At 31.6% G+C, this 21,014-nt stretch overlaps 2 protein-coding genes across 3 annotated transcripts in view; one reads left to right on the forward strand and one right to left on the reverse strand.

Annotated features, from left to right (window-relative positions):
- clos (closca) overlaps positions 1-20,481 on the forward strand; it is a 418,696-nt gene extending 398,215 nt beyond the window's left edge. For both annotated transcript variants that reach the window (XM_072540165.1, XM_072540166.1), the window contains 3 exons: positions 6,230-6,456; positions 13,777-14,012; positions 19,642-20,481. In XM_072540165.1, the coding sequence (XP_072396266.1) occupies positions 6,230-6,456; positions 13,777-14,012; positions 19,642-19,957 (779 nt within the window). In that variant the 3' untranslated portion in view covers positions 19,958-20,481. The remainder of the gene's footprint in view (positions 1-6,229; positions 6,457-13,776; positions 14,013-19,641) is intronic.
- The window catches only part of LOC140447486 (RWD domain-containing protein 2A), a 409,818-nt gene that overhangs the window by 379,647 nt on the left and 9,157 nt on the right, over positions 1-21,014 (reverse strand). The window lies entirely within an intron of this gene.

Here is a 21,014-nt window from a genome sequence, read left to right on the forward strand (position 1 = left end):
CAAAGGGAAAAGAATAACAATTTTACATGTAGGATCAGAAAATGGTTGGGTCCCAAATGCCTTATGGCTTTCTGCAAAGAACATTAAAGACTCCTGCGTGGACTACCATGAGGATACAACGGCAGCAATGGTTTAAGAATTGTCTTATACCTAACCTTCCTTAAAAATAGTGTGATAGTAATGGACAATACAAGTTACAACAGTCGTCAATTACATAAGTCTCCAAGTGCAAATAACACGAAAATTGAAATTCAAAACTACCTGTTAGAAAACGATATATATTTTGAAGAAAGTTATTTAAAAAATGAACTGTTAGAAGTGTTAAAATCATTTTCTATTAAAAAAGTATATGTTTGTGACGCATTGGCCGAGGACATGGGACATACAGTGTTACGGCTTCCACCCTACTATTGTTTATTTAATCCCATAGAGCATATTATGTGGCACCAACTAAAGTCAAATGTTAGGTCACAAAATGTTTCTACGACTTTAAGTGGTAGTGTAGTCGAATTAATAAGGAAATGTGTTGATGATATCTCCCCAGAAAGTTGGAAAAATTCAGTACGCCATGTAATGAACGTAGAAAATTCATATGTTACTTTCAATCACATAATTAAACCAATTGTTATTAATCTTAAAGAGGATAGCGACAGCGAAACAGAATTAGGTATTTAGGAATTCATAAATATATTTTGGTTAGTTTGGGTATTTTTTTTGTAAATATTAACTTTTTTTTCAATTCAATTATTTTTTGTATATTATGTATTCGTTTGTATGTATATACTGTAAATAGAACTATTATTACTGTACATTTTTAACGATATCCGATTAGGAAGAGCAAAAACTTTTAAACACGCCAGTTTTTTGCTGGCAGTCCCAAACCTGTAAAAAGTGTGAAGAAAAGTACCTTAGTAAGTAGTAGAAAGTAGCATTAAAAATTGTTCAATTATCAAGTGTATTCACTGAACCTGAAAATACCATATGAAATAATTTAATAAATTTTTATAATCGTGTATTATACAGCTACAAATGAAATATATTAAATAACAAACTTTCTGAAGTGCGATCCTGTGTACTTCGGTAGTTTATTGAGAGACTCTTGTATACACAATAGGATCAACTCAGGTAACCATTAAGCACTCAACCATTTTTCGTGAAACAAACTATACTGTAGTGTCTTAGTTATTTATTGAGAAACTCTTCTACTGAATAATAGTCTTCCAGATAGATAGGCTTTTGTCATTTTACGGAACTTGGTGAAAGATGTTGCAGATGTTGTAAAGGGTGATGGTTGTTATATTTTTTTTGCAAAATATAATATAAATTCTTTTACTAACTCTTACTAACTCTAAGTGGACGAGATCGGTAAATAAAATTCAAAGGTTAAATTTCTGATAGAGTAGTCATGATTAGGTCTTGCTGGAAAAACATGTAGGTGTTTCCGAATTAAGCAAACAGTTTCTAAAATACATAAAGCGTTAAAATTCCGTGATTTTTGAAGTAGCTTCCGGAATGTATTGTTTTTCTGAGTCCAGATAGATACCGTGTTGCTCTTTTTTATAATTTAAAAACAACATCAGATTGGGCAGTTGTACTAGAACCCCAAAAAGGAAGACCATATCGAAGATGAGATTCGAACAAAGAAAAATATGTTGTTTGGAAGAGGCTAAATTGATTTCCTTCAAAACAGATCTTAGTGCATAGCAGACTGAGGCTAGTTTCTTACTTAACAAATTAATATTAATTATAATACTTAAAAATAGCTACTGATCTGGCTGTTATTAAGAAGCAAAGGTTAAAGAGTCTGACCAGGTTTTTATTGTAAGTAAATCAGTTAGTTGCATGAAGAGTTGCTCCAGGTGATACTGGTATCATTAGTAAAAAGAAAAATATTTCCATCGATTTTTAAATTAGTGATGTCATTTATAAAGATAATGAAAAGTAGAATGCTCATTACCGAACTATGTGGTACTCCACATACAATGCTTTTTTACCTAGAGTCAGTATCAGTTATTTCCTATTCCCCAAGTTTGATTTCAATCAGTAAAAAAGCTTTAGCATAGTCACGAAAAACAGTGGCAGTGTAATTATTATTGTTTCGTACTTGGTAAACGAGATATTTTTCTCTCATGTAGCAGAGAAAACATAGCATCACTGGTACATTTATTAGATAAAAAAACCGAGCTGATTTTATGATAAAATGTTTTTAACGACACAAGTCGGGCTTTTACAAGTGTCTCAATAATTTTGGATAGTACCGTTAGTAAGTATAGTAAGGTATTAGATTTTTCAACACCCTTATAAAGAGGAAAAATAATGGCTGTCTTTAGGCACACTGGTACCTTTTTCAAAGGAATCATTAATTAGTGAGACCAGAACTTCTAACACATTTTTTAAAAGAAGATTTGAGAAAATTTTTATGAATAGTGTATCAGCACTGCAGGAAGATTGGTCTTACAAAGAATGAATTAGAGACCTTTTTTGAATTGGGGAGATAGGAAATGAAATTTTTTTGTGGCAAAATAGTTGATGTTATATTTTTGCTCACATTAGCGAAATATTCATTTGGATTTTCAGGGTTGGGAAGGGAAAATGTTTGAGCTTTGCTAGTTTTATTTCGAAGATCGTTTATTATGAGCCAAGTTTCTTTTGTAACAATTTTAGAGCTTTCCAGACGATTTTCATAGTAAACTTTTTCAGCTGTTTTGATAAGTTTTAGATAGGTTTCTCTATAGGAAGGTGGGGGGAATTGAGACAATTTTTATGTGGAACTCATTTTATTTGTGATTATGACTAATACCTTCTTAAAAAAAACTGTAACTCTAATGCAATTTTGGCTTTTATTTAGTGAAGACCTAACAGATACAATATTTATGAAATAAAGAACAGCTACCCATACTATATTTATAAAACAATCACTTCTGAAAACTACAAAACATTTTCATAATTACTAAAATTAAAATCAAACGTAAAATTCATCCTATCCGTTCCACTAAGGTAATCAGGTTGCGGAAGTTTAATTACATCCTCGGAGCTTACTATTCGAATATCCTCGACATCGAGATAACCAAAGTAGCTTGATTTTTTTTCTCAGGAAACTGACCTCATGCTCATCACCCTCAGTTTTCAAAATACAACCAACATAATGATAGACTTTGCTTTTAGTGGCAAATCTTACTAAGATGTAGTCACCTGTAACCGGCTTGTTTGAAAAAGGTTCATCAAAAACTTCTTTAGCGTCATCATCATTCACATCAGATATATCTAGACTAGAGTGGGAAGAAGACATGTTAACTGATGATTCTGAAGATGTTGATGTATGAGGTTGAATCCTGCGAGCTCGATCGATTTTCTTAAAAACGCGGCTGTTCTTGTCTAATTAAGTTTTTTTTATAAATTCATTTTCTCTATTTTCTTTGCTTTTACTACTTTTTTACTTACATCTTAACTTCCTCATTTCATATGCTTCCTCTATTTGTGTTTTAATGGGAGTGTCTGTAGCGATGATAGTTTTACCTGGTTGTCTAGCACGTTTTATTACTTTGCGAGGAGCTGCTTTTGGGTATGGCTGCACATCATGTGGAGTTAACGGTGTTTGCTTTTCAGGTGTGTGAGGGGTTAATACTGACATACCATGGGAACATGTGGATGTTGATGGTTTATGGTCATTCGTTTCTCCTACATGTAAATTTTTGTCAGATGAAACATTGGGTGTTTCGTGGTCAACCTGTGGTTCTGGTGTATCTGTGACGTATGTGCCAGCGAAGTCGGCGTCTGTGAAAATTATTCTGTTTCAAGGATAAATTCCGGTGCACTGAAACCCTTTTTGTTTGTTAACAGAACTAAATGCAAGTGTAAATGCTATGTTAACTATTGTAGGTAAATTATAAATGGTTAGTGGTACTCCTGGATTTGTTCGTCTGCAGCAATATCACAATATGTTTTGAAGGGTCCATATACTGTTCGGTCCAATGGTTGTAGTTTATGACTAGTATGTGGTGTAAACTTTAACATTATAATACCATTATCTCTACATATATTTAGTCCATTAGGTTACAAATGACTGTCGTGGTTGTCCAAAAGCATCAAAACTGGATTTTCTTAGCTACATTTCACGTATTTTATAAATTGTTTCAGAAACAGCTGAAAATTTTCCATAGTTATCCATCCACTAGGATAAGCAGCTATAAAGGACCCCGGAGGAGCTCCTATCAGCATTTCTTGTCTAGGTTTGACACGGGGAAACACAAAAAATGGAAGCAATTTATTGCCTATTGCATTTTTTGCACAACACAAAGTAACGGTGATTCCTCTTTCTCCGCTGGTTACTATTGAAACGTGCTTAATACCTTTTTTAGCAATTATTTTTGTTGGATGATGTACTGTTGTAATGCCTGTTTCATCTATGTTACAAATAGCTTCGGGACCAAATTTGTATTTATTCATAACAGAATGCAAGTTATCGAAAAAATCTGTTACGTTCTTTTTGTTAAAAGCCGTCGATCTACTCAAACTTGTTGCTTCAGGTTTCCGTAAAGAGAGATTTTCATGGCAATATAGAAAACCTCTCACACAATCTTTACTAGCTATCGCCTTACTAGTCCAATTTTGCGGGACGTCGCATATAGGAACACAAATTTGCGAAGATCTTTTAAGCCTATTCCATAATTTAAACCGGCCAAATCTATTAAGCATACCTCCAATGCAAGTTCTTCATCATCAGAAAAAATTTTGGGATGTGTTATATTGGGGCCTAAATTTAAAAGTGTCTCTGTCATCACTTTCATTATACTTCCTGTAATACATTCTAAGTGTTTCTTTGTCAATGATGTAAGTTCTAGCAGTTTCTCTTAAGTTTTTTCCTTCATTTTGAACCAGTGTTTGAACTGTAGTTTTTAGTGCACCCTCGTTTATTGGCTGACGTTTTTTGCCTGTTTTGCTTGTCCACCTAAACAGCATTCTGAAAACAAAACAATTTATGCATAAAACGTATTCTTTATTACAAAAAGAAATTAAAATAATGTAGCGAGAGCATTGAGAAATATCTCAAAGCACCCACCTGTATGTTGTCTCAAGCCTCCCTATGCATCAATTAATGAAAAATTCCGATTTTTTCTAGGCAAATTATAGACTTAAATATTCCAATTTATCTTAAAAACACTCTTAATTAACTAACAATTTCGTCTACACACTCACTTTTCTAATTACTACACTACAAACTGATTTAACTATCCAAAAACCATACAAAATACTTACTTTTTTCACCTGTAAACACACACTTGTACAATAAATACGCCACCTTTAAAATAGAGTGTTGACAGTTGGTGGACGACGTTCTGGTGTTCTGTGTTTGTAGCACCTCTGACAAGATAGTTTGAGGCGGATAATTTGAATTGTCTCAAGGTTCCCAGTGTCTCAAACCTCCCCACCCTTCCTACTTGGTGATATATTCAGTGACAGAGATATCGGTAGTAAATTTCTTGATGTAAAGTAGCGAACGGAGATTCTTCACTGATGTACGGATACCTTTGTTAGTCCTTTATATTAATATAATAATACCTTTAATTGTAATTAAAGAAAATACATACAAGCTTATCCAAAAATTGACTGAAATTATAGTCCACCTCCAACGAAGAGAAGTGCCACCTAGAAGCAAGCATAAATTTTGAAATTTAAGAAAGTTCTGAGCTAAAAGAATCCTACCTAAACGTCGGGTTTTGGAAGAGGGTTTACAAAGAGTGTTACTGTAAACTTGGTATATACTACTTCATGATCAGAAAGTCCTGCATTAATAATTGTAGAGCGAACATCAAGAGTTGGGAAATCTGAGACAATGTAATCAATTATGGTAGACGTTGTTTTAGTAATTCTTGTAGAAGATTTCTTAACTACAAGTTGCCGAGAAGAGCAATGGGAAGAATAATGTTAGGGGTTACTCTACGTTATGCAATATCTATACGCAAAAGATCAGAAGTAGTAGAAGTGATTGAAAGAATATCAATACCAAAAATATAACTGGGCATGTGAGAGGGCTATGTCCAGCAGTGCATATTGGAGGCTAGTGACTAACCAAGCAAAATAATGTTAACTTATTCCAAACCCTGCTCTAATTAGGATTTTTTTGGTAGCTCTTTTTTTAATAATAGGCAATCATGAAATTGTTTACAAAATTTTCGCAACATACTTAATTTTCCAGTGGATAAAAAATTAATCTTTTTTCTTGTTTAAGACGTCACACACGTAGGAAAATTCATGACGTGCAGAAACGGAACAGTTTTTACCGCTGGTGAATTTTCTACAAGAGGAACGATAGTTGACATGTCTTTTCAAATGAAGGCTCAGGAATCTTGGTGTCTACTCTTTGTAGATTTCAGTTTTGACATCAACATTCTATGTGTAGGAAAGGATAAACAATTCCGACAGAATCAAATAATTAAGAACAAATCTCCAGTTTTGGTAAGCAGATATTTTTATTTTACTTGTTACTATTATTTTTATATGATACCGAATGCTTTTTTAATGAGTACCAGGTGTACCGTGAACTTATTGAATTTTGTACTACTATTTTAAAAGGATAAAAGAGGTTGTTTCTGATTTATCGCCTTCTGAACTCTACCTAATACAAACAAGGCCTTGGCAACCGAATATCTGTAACAACTGGAACTAAGGATATGTAATCTGCTTAAAATAACGCGAAACACCTGATAAATAAAATGGCAAGGTCATTATCTCAAAATGTATTACCCCAGGCGAGTACGAAAATATTTCCAGCATCTCACACCAAACTGCTAGTCTGTCCCATGGATTCTGGAGGAGACAAGATTATGACAGGTAGCCGTATCAACCTTAGAAAATCCCTAATGCTCAATATCGCTACATGTAATACTATATTCCTTGCAACAGAAGAAGGAATCATAGAGATTGTTATTGATGTTAGCAATGATGTATGATAGCAAATTTCATAGGATTCTTTAAGACTTAAACTATCTCAGAAGTTAAATGCATATTGCGTTTTCATCAAAATTATTTATAAAATAAACGTTTGAAAAAGGTGTATGTTCTTTACTTATAAACAATTGTAATAACTTTTATATTTTTCAAGCTACAGACTTGTACGTACAACCATTAGATAGCTGGTAAAAAAAAAACTCACATTAAAAAAAACCTTCTATGACCAATAGGAACGAAGTTAGAGACTATTTTTTAAAAAATTGTCTCTCCATTGTTTATCAACATTAAGAAGTAAAATTTGCACAAATTTTGAATGAAAATCTAAACTTTATACTGAAACTTATAGCTATAAAATTCATCCAATTTTTCTAAACTTACAGCCCTTAGAAACGAAGGTACTTTCGAAAGATCGACATAGGAAAGTGGATAGGACAACTGTTTCAGCTCCGTTTTTTTTTTCGACATCGGAACTTCAAATTAAAACACGTAGGAAAAATTTACATTACCTCGACTTCCATTGCAGCTAGAAGCCTCTTTTTTTAATCTGGGGTAGCTCGTGGAAATATGAATACCTACATAGTTTTCACTGGCCGGAAAATATGAGAAACCTCGGAAAAAGGAAAAATTGAGTGCATTTATTGCTTTTTTTAGTTTGGCTGGAATAGTCTGTCGCAGTAATTTTCACTCCCTCCCCCGGAAACCTCGGAAAATCTCGGAAAATCCCAGTAAATCATTTTTTATTCATTTTATATCAATGATGTAATAATGCTTATAATTTTTTATAACTAATTAAATTTCAAGTAATTTTGTACACATTATATTATTATAATTCCTTATATTAATTATAATTGTTTGTATTTTTATAATTAACAATATTGATTTTTATTCTATTTTTCGTACAAATATGATATAAAATATTAATCTAATCTGTGTTACTGCTTTGATAAAGTAAGTCGATTTTTTCATCACCTGTCGTATTAAATTTTGCAATGTTTCTTGAACTTTACTTTTTTTATTTTCTTTACATACATTGGTTTAAAAGTTAAAATTGGGTAATTCATTCGACTTCACTGTCAGCTCTGAACCTTTTTGTTGCAGGTTGTTTGTCTTCACTTATTAAATCAGTCTCTAAATACGCATTTTCAGAATCACTGTCGTTTTCAAACGTAACTGTACCGAGTTTGCAGCATATTTGCTCCTCTACTTCTTCCTCAGTAAAATTTATGCACAAGTTCGTACAATTCAAACCACGTTTTCTGCACCCACATCTAGTAGTTTTGCAACCTTTGGTGCATTTGGATGTAATGTGCTTTAATGTCTCTTTGGGAATTAAATTATCTAGAGTATAAATTGGTTTAAAACCAGTGGCACTTTTTTAATTGATAGTAAACCCGAAGAACATGCTGTTTGGCTGCACCTTCAGTTGGTGGCCGAGTTTCTAGTTTAAAAAATATTTACCGATATTTCTGCTGAATTGTAAGTATCTTAAATCATTTAAAGAGAGTGTATCGTATGTTTTTTTTATAATAATTTATTATAATTAATTATTCATTCAATAGTTTTAAATATTATTTACAATTTTAAATCAAAAAGTAAATACATACGTTTAATTAAAACTTTTTTGTTCAAAATACACAAAATATATTGCTCTCTAAAACCACTACACTGAGACTGACGAAATTTTGGAGCGTGCAGCTTAAACAGTTTCCCCTCCACTTTCCTATGTCGATCTTTCGAAAGTACCTTCGTTTCGAAAGGCTGTAAGTTTCGAAAAATTGGATGAATTTTATTGGTATAAGTTTCAATATAAAGTTTAGATTTTCATTCAAAATTTGTGCAAATTTTACTTCTTAATGTTTATAAACAATGGAGATATGATTTTTAAAAAAATAGTCGCTAACTTCGTTCCTATTGGTCATAGAAGGTTTTTTTTTTAATGTGAATTTTTTTACCAGCTATCCAATGGTTGTACGTACAAGTCTGTAGCTTGAAAAATATAGAAGTTATTACAATTGTTTATAAGTAAAAAACATACCCCTTTTTAAAACGTTTATTTTGTAAATAATTTCGATGAAAACGCAATATGAATTTAAATTCTGAGATAGATTAAGTCTTAAAGAATCCCATGAAATTTGCTAAATGTGTCTAGCATCATTCATAGGGCAAGTTCAACAGTTTAAATAATTAGCCTCAGGGATAAATAAATTAAATAACTTTTAAACTATTTGACCGATCGGGGGAAATTTCGCACAAATTTAAAAGACGGTTATTTCTCCATGATCAAATGTATTAATAACATTTTATTTTGTTAATAAACAAATTAATAAAATTTATAAATTAGTGCAAAAAACTGCTTTTTTGCAAATATCTCCGTAAATTGTTTATCAATTTTAATTGAAAAAACGGGAAAATAAAGATATTCTTGATATAAAAAAAATGATATAAATATTGTTTATTTAAAATATAAGGGAAAAAACAAAAAATCAAATTGTGACCATAAATTATTATTGTAAAAATACATAAGGTAAAAATACGAGTACCTTTTCATCTATTCGTCATCTAGTAACCCCCACCTATGCCTTAAAAGCTTCAGATATCTGCGAAAAATTTTGCTGTGAAATCGATGATTTTTGCATAACCAGACTGGGCTAAATATATGTGTCATAAACCCGTTGTTCATAGTTTTGCATATTTTGTTACATATTTTTTAATAAATAGTATTCTTGCATAATGTTAATTATTGTAAATTTCTTTCTCCTACTTGTTTAATAATTTTTTTCTGAAACAAATACTACTGTGCTAAGGATAATTTATATTCAAAGTAGATACAAAGAACTAAAATATCACTTTTAATTTTTGTTAAAAAATTCTTCGGAATAAACTCGAATATTTTGTCAATTTAAATAGTGGTGGTTAGATTGACCATATGTCTATTAGAGTGTATTTTGAACGATTTTGAGACGTCTGCGATTACGGGTTAAAGTTAGGGTTTTGGTAAATATATTTAACTTTTTATTTTCAAATGAAAATACTTGTACTAAAAATAAAATATTTGTGGGAAACATTTTAATTTGTTTATGTACGGTTTCCAACCATTTCTAAACTTTTTATCAAACATAATTAAATTACAATCAGCATTCCTAATGATCATTAGGCTAATTTGCTTAATGTGTTTAGGATCTTTGTAAGCGGTTATACTATATTTTATCTCTTAAGCACAACAGTTAGAAAGTTTCTGTTATATTTATCTAAACAGTATATAATTCAAACGTGTAGTTTCAAGTGACCATCATGCCTAGACGTAAGTTGGATATTGCTGAATTAATTGCAAATGTGCATAAATACTTTACCATGAAAAGAGACAATGGTGGAGCTTTAAAGTCATTATTATTATAAATTAACGCGTTTGTGACGCACTTGGGATAAACAAAAGTAAGCTAAAAACTGTAATGAAGACTGTCAGAGATTCTCAAAAAGATCTTACTGTGACTGAGTATCACGAAGACAAGAAAACAACTCGTAAACATTCTAGGAGCATTGACTTAACTGATGGAGAAAATTTTGAAATTCGCAATATTTTGTATCGAATGCGTAAAAACAATCAACATGTCAGTTTAGATAATTTACTGGCCAAAATACGCGAAAAACAAATTTCTGAAATTAAGAGGACTAGTCTTTGGAAAGTGTTGAGAGATTTAGGATTTAAATTCAAGTAAGAAAATAATAGGTTACTTTTATGCGAAATGAGTAGTGTGGTTCACAAAAGAATTAAATTTTTGAGAGAATATACTAGACTTCAATCTGAAAATGTAACATTTGTATACTTAGATGAGACGTGGATATTTGCAAAGGGTGAAAGAAAAAAAGAATTTGGCAAGACGACAGCATAAAATCACAAAGATAGCGAAGGCAAAAGACACATCATTCTTCATGCAGTGAAGAATCTGAGTGAACTATCATTTATAATTTTAGATAATACACCTTACCATTCGAAATTTTGGAGAAACAACCAAAACAGTCATGGAACGTACCGAGCATAAAAAATTTGATAGTTAATAATAATATCCATTTTCCGGAATACGCCTTCAAATCAGAGTTACTGGAAATTTCTAAACGTAATAATGATAATCACGTTGGATGCAGTGGATACAGTGACGATGTAGTTAGGGAAATGTGGCAAGAAGCTCTAAAACCTGCAACTCCAGAAATATGAGCCAAAACTGTAAATAAATGTGAAAAATTAATAGAAGAGTGGTGGATCCGAGAAAATAAAATTAGTGAAATTAATCAAGTAATTATAGATTTACATAATGATAGCGGTAGTGAATTTAGTGACGATGATGATGATTAATAAATTTAAATAATTAGTAAGTACACTATTATAATGTTATTTACAAAATAATTGTATAGCAGGTTAACCATTATATTTATACATTCATTATTAGCCAAATAAACAATAATATTTAAAATTCCATTTGCATTTTTGCTCCTCATTTTATACAAATTAACTCTAACTAATAATACAGGCAAAAATGTTCTAGACAAAGTAAGTAATTAAAAAGATTATGGAGAACTCCAGTTCAGTTTACGTGCCTTTTACTACAACGAAATTTTTTCTGCGAATTCCATTAATCGTTTGGAGGTGTAAGTTGGTTGAATGTACTATATACTAATAACCTATGGAAAAAAATCGGGTAACTTGTTTTATTAGGTCGGTAGTGAAACTGAAACAACGGGAGGCTTTGGCTTGTTCGTATACAGATAACATGAAAACATTATATCAGTAAATAGTTTCTCTAGTATAGTAGCTTCCCGAACCATTAAAACTTATTAAAAGATATACTTTATAAATCGTACAAGTATATGCCCGAAACATGCGGACCATGAAATAGAAGAATTCTACGATTCTACTTCAGCTCTAAATAATATAATAACACACTATATCCTAATGTGTGGGTAGAATGAAAGATGAAATAGATGTATCATAGGAAAAATTTTATATATTGGTTTGAGAAACAAAAACGAGTGCCTGAAACTTTACTTAGTTTTCTGCTAAAAAACAATTTATTCCAAATAAACAGATTTTTATACAAAAAAGATCATCGGAGATGGACTTGGCTGAGCCCGGATGAAAAAACTAGGAACGAGATGGATCTTATGATCACTAACAAGAGGGAAATGTTTAGAGATATTACAGTCCTAAACCAGTTTTCAACAGGTAATAACCATATAAATGGAAAAGCCTCCACAGAAATAGACCTTGGTAAAGAGAGATATCGTACGACCAAAAAAAAACGGGTGTGGTAGTCCAGTGGGACTGCCGGTGGAAGTTACACTTCTATACATGCATTCGCCATTACAAATTTATTTGGGAGTCAATCTGCACAGTCATTACATATGTAATTCTATAGGTAAGACATAGCAGAAAGAGAAACAGAATTAATAACAACTTACTAACAATGAAGGATTGAATCAATATTTTGATGAAAATGTATATTTTTATTTTCATATATGTATGAAAGGAGTTGAATGCAAAAATTTTTTTACACATTCTCTGTAGTAAAATTCATTGGTTATTTTGTTATTAATATAATAATACAATACAAATTAAACTGCAATATTCATAAGTATTTAAAAATGACAATAATATACATAAAACAATACACTACAATACAGTGCAACATAATTCCACATAATAGTACAATACAAATTAAAATGCAATATCCATAAGTATTTAAAAATGGCAATAATGTAATAATATTAATAAAAAAGTCCTCCCCGACTGGGAATCGGACCCCGGTCTCCCGCGTGACAGGCGGGGATACTGACTACTATACTTCCGAGGACATGACAGAAAGGTATTTCAGAATTGACAGTTCTGGATCATACAGTGATTTATTGAGATTATTATTTTGAAATACAAAAGACTAATATAATTATGAACATTTAATAAATAATACAAAACATATCACGTAAATAATAATATTAATAAATATTTTATTATATGTATAATATTATATGTATATATATCTTTATATAATATATAGAATATTAAATTATATATATACAAAAGGAACATTTTTATATTCGAGAGAGGAAGAGAGAGAAAATATATCTTCTGTTTCTCTCTTACTCATTATCTTACATATGTAATGATTTCACAGATTCACTCCCATACAAATTCCCAACGTGGAGCGCGCGTATAGAAGTATAACTTCAAAAGTTCATACTTATCTGGACAAATAATATAACAAGTGGGGAACAGAAATAACGAAATAAAAGAATAAAGATAAAATTATGATCAACAACATACAAGAATTACTAAGGGTAGTAATAGTGAAATCTGAATCTATACAGAAAAATTAGAAAATTCTGGACAAAGCGTAGTTAACCAACGATCGGAAGAGATGCCTGATATAAAAACAAAAATAAAGAAATAACACTTCGGTAGAAGACAATATCGTTATAGAAGTAGCGAAGATTAGAGGAGAAAGACTTTTAGAAAATATAAAGGAACTATTTAACTTATGTCTGTACCAAAGCGAAACAGCTACAAAATTGAAAAGTGCATTTTATGACACAAAAAGGGCGATCCAACCGACCTCGAGAATTACCGACCCATAAGCTGAACGTAAAGTTCGTAAGTTGGTAAAAATCTAATTTTGTTTTTAAGTTTAAAAGCCTGTTAAACCTCATCTACAAACTATTCACAAGAATAATAACAAATAGGCTAGAAACAAAATTAGATTTTGTTAACTTAATTTCCAAAAAAAAAAATATACTTTTATTTTTATATCCACGTAATTAATTATTGTTTTATTTTAGGCTTCTGTTGCCCAAACCAACGATCACCTTTTCTTGGTAACCGTTCACAAAAACGTCGAAAACAAGACTTCCGTCTGGAAACTCAACAAGGACAACCAGTTCGAAGTTTTCCAAACCTTCCACGATGGTAATCCTATCAGTGTATCTACGCTTGCAGTGGATCAAGATATATTTGTAGCAATCGCTTACGAGCATTTGCCTAAGACAAAAGACTTTGGAAAAGTTATATTAAGAAGGTAAGTTCTTTGTTAAGTTAACAAGGTTCATATTAACATTGCAGCTGCATGTATTTCCAAAGAAGGTTCTGAATAAAGAAATTCCAGAAGAAATATATAAGGCTTGACTTTGTGGAATCATTTTATTACGCCATTTACTGAAACTTTTGGAGAGCTTGAATGGTATCTCTCAACCAGCTGGATTCAGGACAGGAAATCCTGTTGAGATCAAATAAGACAAAAAACAGATGGAATATATTATTTACATGATATTGCAGCTGCGTTTAAACCGAAAAGAGCCAGAAAAGTGGACACTGAACAAAAATATTTTCCTTTAGTTTGTGTAAGCATTTTTTTAGTATGCCATCTACTTACTCAAATTTTTTATATTAAATTGGTTAATATTAAATTATATTTCTTAAACTATCGATGAGAAAATAATGCCAGAACCAGCTGGGTTCAAGACAGGGAATCCTGTTGAGATCAAATAGTAAAATGATAAACAAATATGAGATATTATTTACACGCTACTGCAGTTGCATTTAAATCCAAAAGAAGCCTTTAGTTTGTAAAACGTTTTATTGTGCGATTTACTCGATCTTTTCAGAAGAATGATACTGATTGTAATGAAAATTACATTTTATAATTGTTTTGACATAGAAGATATTCTTCACACGCTACTGAAGTAGCCTGTAAGTCCAAAGGAGGTTACGAATTAAATAGAACACAGAAGAAAATATAAGTTTTTAGATTGCGCAAGCATTTTATTTTATGTCTGTAAAGTTAGCATATTCATTTTATAAGGCCAAATTCAGGCCAACATTATAATTTATTACGGAAAATAAAAAGTATTGCTGTAACCACTTTCTATAAACAGTGGGTATGCTAACTTTACGGTAAAGCTAGCATAACCATAGCTATATCTCGGCAAGGAAAAAGAATACTGGGATACAAGACCCATCTGGGCGGCATATTAGTGCTAATTAATTGCTGTTGATTGGTATATTAACCAATATCCAAAAGCTACCCCATTATCCCCTAGCTCAAAGCACACCCCCGGAAATCCCAGATATCGGCCAAATAGCGAACTCCAAATAATTGATTGCTAATTTATTGCTAAAGTTTTACGCCAAGAAAAAATTAATTGCTGCAACTCTTTCCGAGAAACAATAATTATACTGATTTTAAGGTAAAGCTAGCAATAACATAGCTATATCTCGGCAATGAAAAAGGTAACAGAGCCCATTTTGGCGGCATATTTTAATTTATTTTGCCGAGGAAATGTTGAAGATTGGCTGTGGTGCGTATGCAAGCTGGTCGCTAGCATACAATCATATAATGGATACTATTTCAGTATGCTACTGCAGAAGGGCGCTGAACTATACAAACAGCTGAGTTTCGCGCTATTCTGACTGCAGCCTAATATAACATCCAAGTTTTGACAAGAAACGTAGTAATTGGTGGGAGAAATAAATAAAAATGGATAAAAAAGTATGTATTCGGACTCGATTTCTTTTTTTACACAAGCTTATCAAAAGTTAGTCCCTAATATTAAATACGCAAGAAACCACGGGCTACCTTGGTCGAGATTTTATCAAACACATTTCAAAAATTAACTTTTTCGCCCGGGACATAGGTTTTTGGGTTCTTCTCAAAGTTGATCGATACTGAGGAATAATAAGCGATTAAATTTAAAAAAAAAACGCGAAATCGGCCATTTTGAAAGCTCTGAAACTCAGTGAAAAACATTTTTAAAATTAGAAAGTACGTATAGTAAAATTTAAGCATCCATGTACAAGATTCTTATGTGTTTTTCAAAATGATTTTATTGCAAAGCCCTTGATTTTAATTGTTAACATTCTGCGCTCAACGCGTACCGCCACCACCACTGTATATTGAGTCTCCCTAGCACTAACGCCGAGTATATATACCCGGTAAATATGTAGCTGGCGCTTGAACTTTAAATTGTTTAATTTTCTATATCTTCTTATAATTTTTATTTATTATTAATTCTTAATTTATGATTTACTTATTCTGCTGAGTGTAGCATAAGGCTTACTTGTCTACGAGTATTTTCCTTCTAGCGCAATAACTTAAAAAATTACTATTTTCATTGGGAATAAGCCACAATACAAGCTTAAAATAGGTTTATTTTTGACGTTTCGATTTCCACTTCGGAAATGGTTCTCAAAACGTCAAAAATAATCTTATTTTATACTTAAATAATGTCTTATTGCCAGCGAAAATAGTAATTGCATAAAGATGCCACAAGAAACTAGCTTCAGAACAGTTATAACTTAAAAAAAAAAAACTTATCGGTGTATATCAACCATCGTATCGGAACATATTGCATAAAAAGTGCATTATTTAACTTTTTGTAGTAACTTTAGCCTGGGCTGATGGAATAAGAAGAAATTTTTGGCCGATATCTGGGTTTTTCCGAGAGTGTGTTTTAAGCTAGGGAATGAGGTAGTTTTTGGGGATTGGTTAATATACCAATTACCAGCAATTACTTATCAATAAAATATGTCGCCAACATAGGCCCTGTAACCCTTTTCATTGCCGAGATATAGTTATGGCTATGCAAAGTTAGCATAATCATTTTTTCTCGGAAACGATTGCAACAAGAAATTGTTTCTTGGCGTAAAACTTCGGCGATAAATTAGCAATCAATTCCTTATGGTTCGCTTTTTAGCCGATATCTTGGTTTTCCGGGAGTATGTTTTGAGCTAAAGGATGATGGGCTAACTTTTGAGGATTGGTTATTACACCAATCCACAACAATTAATTAGCAATCAAATATGCCGCCAAGATGGGCCCTGTACCCATTTTCCTTGCCAGGATATAGCTATGGCTATGCTAGCTTTACCGTAAAGTTAGCATAATCATTGTTTGTCGGAAACGGTTGCAGTAATAAATTGCTTATTGGCGTAAAACTTTGGCAATAAATTAGCAATCAATTTCTTTGCGGTTCGCCTTTTGGCCGATATCTTGGTTTCCGGAAGTATGTTTTAAGCTAGGGGATGATGAGGTAGCTTTTGGGGATTGGTTATTATACCAATCAACAGCAATTAATTAGCAATACAATATGCCGCCAAGATGTGCACTGTACCCCTTTTCTTAAATACAGCTAGGGCTATGCTAGCTTTAATGTAAAGTTAGCATATCCACTGTTTCTCAGAAAGGGCTACAGTAAAAAATGTTTCATTCCGTAATATATTAGCAATAAATTATAGTGGAGTGGGCCAATCTCTATATCATCATTATACCGCCCTCCCAAGCACACAATAAAAACAAATCAATTTTCTGAATTTTTTAAATCATTTGAATCAAGGTCCACGTGGGTCCATCAAACCATGTCCACCTGTACAACTAAACAATTAAGATATACCGCAATTCGATAGTGCAAAATACTTTGGTATTCATCTTGATAGACGACTTACTTGCAGAAACCACATCTTCAATAAACGAAAACAACTCGGATTAAAATTGAGACAACTTTACTGGCTACTTGGAAGAAGATCTGAACTATCAATAGAAAATAAATTAAAAGAGGTAAAAGAAATAAATTAGACTTACTCACAATCAATTTAATTTTACTACCCAAGACGACCGCTTTCGCTTTCTAAAATTTGCAAAGCATCATCAGGTCAGTGGTACAAAGTAAATTAAATGCTGAAATTATAAAAAGCCCATATTAGGATCCTGTCTTATAAGGATATAGATCAAAAAAGTTATAGATCAAAAAAGTTATAGTAATTATGCCAATATTACATGTCTGTGTTTATTAATATGCATAAAATTGCTTTAGCAGACAAAGTAACAACCCACAAATTGGTAAGAGAAAAAATCTGTTGAATTGTAATAAATTAGAAATAAACAAAATACTACTTACATTCCGGTACAAGAGTTTTTATATAGTGATTGGTGATACATAGTTCAAACTATCCCGTTTTGCTGATAATGGGTGTCAATGGTGAGTATCTTCGGTCAATGTTGTAACTGTGACAACTTAGGAGGAAGTTTCTTGAGGGGAGGGATGTTAACATATGATATAGGAGTAAGGTATATGTTATTGTTTGTTGAAAGAAAAGTGATGTTTTATATTATTTAAATTATTAAAGTTATTTATATTTATTAAAGAAATATATTTTGAAATGTGTGTTAAATTATTGAAAATTTTTATACAGAAAGAGGACAGTTATATGACAATGAATGAAAGTACTTGTACTATTTTTTATAAATACAAGGTACAAAATAGTACAAGTACTTTCATTCATTGTCATATAACTGTCCTCTTTCTGTATAAAAATTTTCAACAATTTAACACACATTTTAAAATATATCTCTTTAATAAATAGAAATAACTTTAATATTTTAAATAATATAAAACATCACTTTTTTTCAACAAACAATAACATATAGCTTACGCCTATATCATCTGTTAACATCCCTCCCCTCAAGAAGCTTCCTCCTAAGTTGTCAGACAGTTACAACATTGACCGAAGATCACCCATTATCAGCAATACGGGATAGTTTGAACTATGTATCACCAATCACTATATAAAAACTCTTGTACCGGAATGTAAGTAGTATTTTGTTTATTTCTAATTTATTACAATTCAACAGATTTTTTCTCTTACCAATTTGTGGGTTGTTACTTTGTCTGCTAAAGCAATTTTATGCATATTAATAAACACAGACATGTAATATTGGCATAATTACTATAACTTTTTTGATCTATATCCTTATAAGACAGCACCCTTATATGGGCTTTTTATAATTTCAGCATTTAATTTACTTTGTACCACTGACCTGATGATGCTTTGCAAATTTTAGAAAGCGAAACCGGTTGTCTTTGGTAGTAAAATTAAATTGATTGTGAGTAAGTCTAATTTATTTCTTTTACCTCTTTTAAAATGGACTCACACAAGCAACACATTCATGATTAGAAAATAAATTATTAATGTATAGAGTAATTCTAAAACCCACCTGGACCTATTCAACTATGCGGGTGTGCAAGCGAATCTAATATTGAAATCCTGCAGAGGTTCCAATAGAAGGTCCTTAGGCAGAATGTTAATGCACAATACTACGTCCCTAATGAAGTCATACATCGTGATCTCTCAGTGAGTGTTGTGCGCGAAGAAATAAAAAAGTGTAGTGATAGGCATATAAAGCGGTTATAGTATAGTAAACCTACTGGACAACAGCAGGAAGGTGAAAAGACTTTCAGAGATAGATGTTCATAATTAAATTGTTTAGAATATAAGAAAAAAAAATTTTTAATATTAATTTTAGTTAAATTTAATAAGGAAGGTACTAGTACTGGCAGGTATTTTTCGCTCATGTTAATTTCTCTGTTTGAATGATCATATTTGATTATTGTCCAAACAGGACAAATTGCAAATCTTTACTTGGAAAATAAAAAAAAAGAAAATTTATAGTGTTGGTCTGAACTCGTCCTTATAAAATGGATATACTAACTTTACCAATACTTTTATTTTGCCCTTTACTGAAAGTTTTCCTGAATATGACACTTTGCACAACTTCATTTGTCAAATTATCAAAGCATTTTTGTCAAATTAATTTAATAATAAATAAATAAAATATGTACAAAACAGATATTACTCTCTTTTTAATTTTTTAGATTCGACAACACTCTAAACTCGTTCCAACTCTTCCAAACTATCCACATTCCACTACCCACCAAAGTTCAACTGTCCCTTCTCCCTTCCAAGGAAATAGTACTCTACGTCGTCACCGAAAACCTATCAGAGCCTCTGGCAGGCTACCTGTATAACGGCGTAGAAGGGTTCAAAAAGAAAATTGGAAGCCCCGCAATCCCGAAAGTTAAAGATATCAGAACCTTTTCGTATAGAAATCAACATTTTGTCGTCATGAAACACGCAAAAGATGTTAGTGTACTTCAAGGAGTTTTTAAAGGAACTAAGATTGATAATTAATTATATTTAAGAATGCCAAATTGGGGGAGCAAATACATAATAAGAAATGCCAAGACTGTTGTTATGTAAGAATCTTTTTGTTACATTGTTTGTTTTGTCTGCTAAATAAATGTGCAACTAGAAAATTATCTGCTGGTTTCTGAACATCATCGCTGAATTATGTTTTTATTCTTTATATTTTATATAAAATGCTCTTATTAAATATTGTGCGGATGATGTTTTAGAAGTTTTTATGCATTTTTAAACAGAGTTCATAATAATAGAGAGTTATATTCTTTAAAAAAACAAATTATACTCTTAGTACATGTTTGTTCTTCCATTTTGTCAGTAGTTAACCAATATTTCCAAAATCTGGTTCTAAATCATGCATAAAAAATATTTCACTAATTATGAATTCTATAAAACTATTAATATTCATTTTGTAATTGTTTTTAATTGTGTATTGTTTTACTAAGTTATAAAAGTTGTTTGTTAAACATGTTATTGAAATTTTACGAGTAATATTTAAAGCATTAAATAAAGCATTATACTGTTATTTGTTATAGTGTTGTTAACTTTTATATATTTATAGAAACGGACCGGAGTACTCAGGTTATATGATGCGAGAGCTAAAATACTCACTATAAGAAGACGAAGAATATCCTGGCTCAACTATTTTAGATGAGACTTGAAGAAGAAAAAGAATTATGCGAAAAGCTGTTGAGATAGAAACACTTCCGAATTGTTTCAATAAGAGATTCCCGGCGGAGAACTCGCGGTAATAAGTGCTTTTATGCATATAAAGACTTAATGAAAAGTATGTTATACTGAATCGTGAATCTAAGCTTAGAATCTACAAAACAATAGTTAGAACAGTGGACACAGATGGATGTGAAACGTGGACCCTTTCAACCACGACGAAAATCAATTGAGAATATTTGAGAGCAAAATATTCGGAAAGACATTTGGAACAACCCATTGTAGCGATAGTTCGTAGAGAATAAAAATGAACTATGAGCTGGATGAATCAATTCAGAGCGCAGAAATCGTTAGATTTGTAGACACAAAGACTAAACTG

Source organism: Diabrotica undecimpunctata, chromosome 8 (assembly GCF_040954645.1).
Source record: "Diabrotica undecimpunctata isolate CICGRU chromosome 8, icDiaUnde3, whole genome shotgun sequence".
Taxonomy (NCBI): domain Eukaryota; kingdom Metazoa; phylum Arthropoda; class Insecta; order Coleoptera; family Chrysomelidae; genus Diabrotica; species Diabrotica undecimpunctata.